Source organism: Amaranthus tricolor, chromosome 3, assembly GCF_026212465.1.
Source record: "Amaranthus tricolor cultivar Red isolate AtriRed21 chromosome 3, ASM2621246v1, whole genome shotgun sequence".
In the NCBI taxonomy this organism is placed as follows: Eukaryota; Viridiplantae; Streptophyta; class Magnoliopsida; order Caryophyllales; family Amaranthaceae; genus Amaranthus; species Amaranthus tricolor.
The window spans coordinates 24,744,941-24,750,770 of NC_080049.1; the positions used below are offsets into that span (position 1 = coordinate 24,744,941).

At 31.1% G+C, this 5,830-nt stretch overlaps 1 protein-coding gene across 1 annotated transcript; it reads right to left on the bottom strand.

The window, feature by feature from the left end:
• Positions 1-3,819: 3,819 nt before the first annotated feature.
• Positions 3,820-5,588, bottom strand: LOC130808183 (alkane hydroxylase MAH1-like). Its single transcript, XM_057673652.1, has one exon. It carries the CDS (start codon positions 5,482-5,484, stop codon positions 3,925-3,927), a length of 1,560 nt encoding a protein of 519 aa, XP_057529635.1. The 5' UTR covers positions 5,485-5,588; the 3' UTR covers positions 3,820-3,924.
• Positions 5,589-5,830: the final 242 nt, after the last annotated feature.

The following is a 5,830-nucleotide window of genomic DNA, read 5'->3' on the forward strand; positions in this document are numbered from 1 at the left end:
TGACTTTTCTCATAATCACATAATTGAGGTATTTAAAATAAACCCGATGATTTAATAATTATTCGACTTTGTAATCGAATTTGACTTGACTCGACTTTAGAATGAACTTAAAATAATGTAAAAACTAATATGAACTCAAGATTCGATTTTAAATCGACTCAAAACATATAATTCGAAGATCTGAATGAACACCTCGAAACACGAAAACGGTAGATAATTAGTATAAAAATTTTAAGTGGATACTGAATGTAAAATCTATAAATAATTCGGTGATGTATTTCTGTAAATTCACCTAATTATCTGATTTTTAGTATTTTGAGGTGAGATATTTTTGGCACTTAATAGGACTATGAGGCTATAAGAGGTGAAGGTTTGTAGAATGACCTAAAACCCCTTTTATATGTTACAAAGCCGAGGAAAGAGTCAAGATGTAAAGCGACAAGTCACCTACAAATAGCCACGAGCCGCTGCTGAAGGACTGGAGAAGACAAGCGAGTCAAAAGAAAGCCACAAATCGTTACTTTTGGCTCATCGAAATTTTTATCATTATTTGATTATTATCATTATTTGCTATTTATTTCATTCCTTGTATTATATATAATATAGCGTTTTATTTGAAATTTTTATCTCTATTGCCCATGATTAATGAGTACATTAGCTTCTAAGGTATATGGATATATACTGATTCGATTATGGATTAAAATGCTATAAAGTATTTATAAATTGTGGATTAACTAATAATTAAAATTAGGTCAGCTAGTCTTGAATTAAATAGTAAATCTAACTGATATAACGAGAATTTGAGATTAAAGGTAAATTAATTCAAGACTAGCTTATGTTGAGTTCTTATTAATTTAATCAAGATATCGAGATTTTGAGATAAAAATTAATATGGTCGTAATTGCTTGGTTAGTTGATGTAGCGAGAACTTGAAAATAAATACCTCATTAATAATATTTAAACCGTATCAAAATAAATACTCCCTCCAATCATTTGAGTTGTTTTGTAACACCCCAGCCTCTCGGACCGCCGGTGTCTACCTACGGAGAACTGTAAACTGACCCCACAAACCAATACAAATCTTTCTAGCGCATTTTGGACTCACTCGTGTGCACCCAGAAAAACTTTCCAAGAGGTCACCTATCCTAAGATTGCTCCCCACTAAGCATGCTTGACTGTGGAGTTCTTAACAAATAGACTCCAAAAAAAAGATGCATTGAGTTGATATGAGTAGTTTATCAATCCTTTTAAAGCTAAATCTGGAGTATCACATGTTTCATTTGTTTTTTTACATGTCGAGATAACATTTTAACTTTTAATATCTTTAATTATGTTTAATTAAAATTTTTAAAATGTTGATATAAATAATTCTTACATTGAGACACATAAAAAAGACTTTAATTAATTATATTTTAACTGATAGATTAAAAAATGTAAATTAAAAGAATTTAATGAATAATAATAAAAAATAAATGGGATAACTTAAAAGAATTGAGGGAGTATAAACTTTTTTACATTAGACTACATGAAGTATGATTGGGTCTTGAAGTGTCACCTTATGCAACTCTAAAATACATAATTAAAATTCGCAAAATCCACATAGGGCACTTTGGCAAAAGTTGACTGTTGACTTTTTTAATTAGCAAGTATGTCCAATTGAAAGTGTTTGATACTTTTGTATGCTATTAAGCTAGTTTAAGAAGAGAAGTTTTAGATTTTAGGGAGATGTGTGATAAAAGTAGGTATTAATTGAAGAAAAATTAGGCGAATAAGCCAAATGTCATTATATAAGACTAGCAAAATTACATTTTTCATTTAGATTACTCTTGTGAAAAATCGTTTTTTGATGAAATGACATCAAAATAAAATGCATACGTTAATAATTGTATTAGCAGGGGTAATTTTCAAGGGGTGCAGGGTGCACAATCGAACAGGACCCTCAAATCTAAAAGGTCGTCTCATATAAAAAAATCATATTAAAATAATATATTGATGAAATAGAGTAATTGGAGGGAGTTTTATTTAACATATTCATGGTGATAGGATCAAACCTTATTAATAAGTACATTTTTTCTCTCCTTTCTTTTATTAATTTCCAAAGCAATCTTTTTAACCACAAACATCTTTACATTATTAATTTTCACCCATTCATTAAACATTAATATCACTAAACATAATCAACAATTTATTTGTTAAAATTGATAAATAATACCGGTTGAAGAAAATGAGTTTTTGTCGGAGTGAAGTCACCGGTGTGCAGTGAAGGTTGAAGGTAAAAGATGAAGAAGTAAGTGTCAGTTGTGTGGTGAAATGTAAAATGATAAAATGATGAAATGGAAAAAATGAGGCATTAAAAAGTACATGGCAACATAATGGCGACAGAATGGAGACAACCCGTCTTATAGCCATATATTGATGGAGACATAAGGGCGACAAGATGAGTTGTCTACATCCTATCTCCATCCTGTCGCCAACCTATCTCCATCTTGTCGCGATAATTGTTTACCTTCTTTTGCCATGTATTTCAAAATTTTGAAAAACTTACTTAGTTTTAAAAAATTATAATTTTCGGGTTTTTCAATTGCTGGTTTCTATTTTTATTTTTTATAATAAAAATTTGGTTATAAAATATTATAATACTTATAATATTTTTGTTTATTCAATAAAAAATACGAATTGTGGAAATTAATTTAGTACTTATATTAAATTCAAATGTAAATACAATATTTCAATTCAAATAATAAATTTACAAAAGATACTACAAACATAATTTTCTTCATCTGAATCTCTATAATAGTCAATATCGTCAGTTTCCTCATTGCCTGACAATACAAGATCTATATTAACAAGTTTTTCTTACTGGTCAGTTGTTGGAGGTAATTCTATCTCATTATAACACTCAATAAATTGTCCTGAAGGATCACAAAGTGACTCGGGTGTCAAGTTGACATCATCAACGGACAAATGGAACTGTGTTCCTCATCTTGAAACACAATACTCTCCTCAATGTCATTTTCCAACACAATACTAACTTATCATTTTTTTTGTCTGACTTTGTAGACAGTCCGCGAATCTCGTAAGTCATGTCTCAAACTAGGATATGAGATGTAATAGACTTGAGAAACTTGACTAGCGAAGAAAAATGGGTCATACTTTTCCCAATAGCAACCAATGTAGACGTCAACTGTTTGGTAGCGTTCATGAACACGTGTGCTAGCTCCACATCCTGAACGTGTTGGACCATACCATTGGCATTGAACATAGTCTCTCTTTTGATTGGCATACCTGGATATTCATGCTCTATAATTTTTAAACGTAAGTTCCCTTCTTTCAAACAATTGAATTCTCATAAAAAATAAAAAGGCGACAGCATGAAGACAGGTGTCTTTAGTCGCCAAACTTGGGCACAGGGTGGAGACAGGATGACCATCCTGGCGCCAAACTTGGCGACAGTTTGTCTCTAAATGAGTTCGTTTTTATATTGCATTTTAAAAAATCTCTCTTTTCAGTTTATAAAAAATAAATCGAGCCTTAAATTTTGCTCTGCCCCTGCAAATTAGTTAAAATATTCAACCCATATATAAATAGTTTCTTATAATAAGACCATCTCACACGAGAATTTGTATTTTTATTTTGATTTAGTAATAGCTAATTCGCTATTCAAAATTTATATTACTTATATACCAAACAACCCTGTAAATATTTTGATAAAAGTTCTGATAGCAGCACAATTTTACATGGTATACTTTACATAAAAAATAATTTTACAGAAATTCTAAAAGTATAATACTTACTAAATAAAATATAAAATTACAGAAATAATTATATTTCATCATAATCCACACAATTTTTATTAAAAAAAAAAATCTAGCTATGTACTACAAATTCATCATAAAACCATATATATATTATGTCAAGTAACTATCAAGTACTATTATTATTATTATTACTGCTCCATCTGTTAATAACATTAACCTTTAAACCATGCTTCATATGAAGTATGACTGATAAATCTGGTTCTGCATTTTCTCCACCATCAACCACTTTGAACTTATAATTATGTATCAATGTTGCACCAACCATCTTCAGTTGAGTTAACGCCACATCCTTCCCTAGACAACTCCTGGGACCCGCATTGAAACTTAAAAATTTATAGGGTGCCTCATATTTTATTTTTCCTTGTTCCGTAATCCATCTTTCGGGTTTAAACTCTAAGCAATCTTGACCCCATATCCCTTTCATTCTTCCCATTGCATATAACGTAAATATTATTTTGTTTTTTGGGGTCACGTTATGCCCACTTGGTAATGTGTCCGAATTTATTGGAGATTTATGTTGGAATGGTACTGGTGGATATAACCTTAGACACTCGCATAATGTTGCATGTAGATATGTTAGCTTGTTGATTTCTTCTATTTGGAAAACATGCCATTTATTATTGTTATTATTATTGTTTTTGTTTAATGTTTGTTTTAGTTCATTTCTTACCTTTTCTTCCACTTGGGGATTTTGTGTTATTAGCCAAATGAACCAAGTAAGAGCTGAACTGGTTGTATCTCGTCCTGCTAACATAAGATTTAAAATTGTATCTCTTAAAAACTTGCCGTTTTTAGTATTGAATGCAGTTGTCTCAACACTTTGGTTTAGAAATGATGTTAAGAGATCGATCCCTTCTTCTTCTTCTTCTTTTTCAACATTCAACGATAATTCATCCCGCTTCTTTGATATAATTTTATCAATGAAGTGATCGAGGACTTTCCAGGCTTGGCTTAGCTTCGCGGCTTGTCCTAAACCTAACCACTTTTGAAACTCCCAAAAATTTTCCGGCAAGACATGTCGGTATGCTACGGCCTCCTCGGCATCATCAAGAGCCTTAGAAAAAGGTACATCCGGGAAATCAAGAGACAAACAACCGGGGTTATGTCCACTAACCAACAAGCAAGTAGTATCAAAGGTAAGCCTTTGAAAAACATCTTGCAAGTCTATAACAAGCCCATCTTTATATGCATCTTGAAGTATAGGTACTAACCCTTTTTGCACCTTATCATACGTAACCTTAACTAAAAATCGAAAGAATTTTCGATGATTAATCAATGATTGCGTAATTTTTCTTTGGAACTTCCATAAATCTCCATCAGAATTAAAGATTCCATCTCCTAAAAACTCAAAAATATTAAGAAATTCTTCGCCTTTAGGATAATTTGTGAAGTTCGTGCTCATAACATATTGAATATTAGCCGGATCAACGGTAATTAAGTAATCCATGTTAGCAAACCATGGACCTTTGAATAGAAAGGTGCAATTTGATTGTTTCATTAGATCAACACAACGATGGTGAAGTCTATGGACGTGAATTAGAAGACTTGGTAACATTCCAAGGATAGGCCAATTCCCTGGAAGACCATTTCTTGTTAAGAAACATGTAAAAAAGAAGCAAAAAAGAGCAATCAAGATTTCAGGATATTGTATTATTAAAGAAATCATAATTTGAAATGTTTTATTTTGTAAAAAGAAATGATAGCTTTGTTATAAATAGAATTATGGGCAGGAGATAGTTGATGAGTAAATTTGATACATACTCTATTTATAGTGTGTGAGGCCTAGCGAGCTTATTCTAGAGTCTAGACTTTATATAATAATTTTACGGAGCTAGTGGATGAATATAATATATTAATACATGATGAAGGTGACTTGTTTTTGGTATATCATAGGTAAAGCTTGTATTGTAAGACGTGGATTTGTGGGTTTAACTTTATTTTTTTTCATTGTAGGAATCTTGTATTTTGAAGATTTTTTTCGAGTTTAGAGTTTTTTGGCCGTATTCTCTTTT

What these genes read in the sequence shown, in the direction of transcription:
- LOC130808183 (XM_057673652.1), bottom strand. Translation starts at nt 5,484, where the DNA reads ATGATTTCTTTAATAATACAATATCCTGAAATCTTGATTGCTCTTTTT.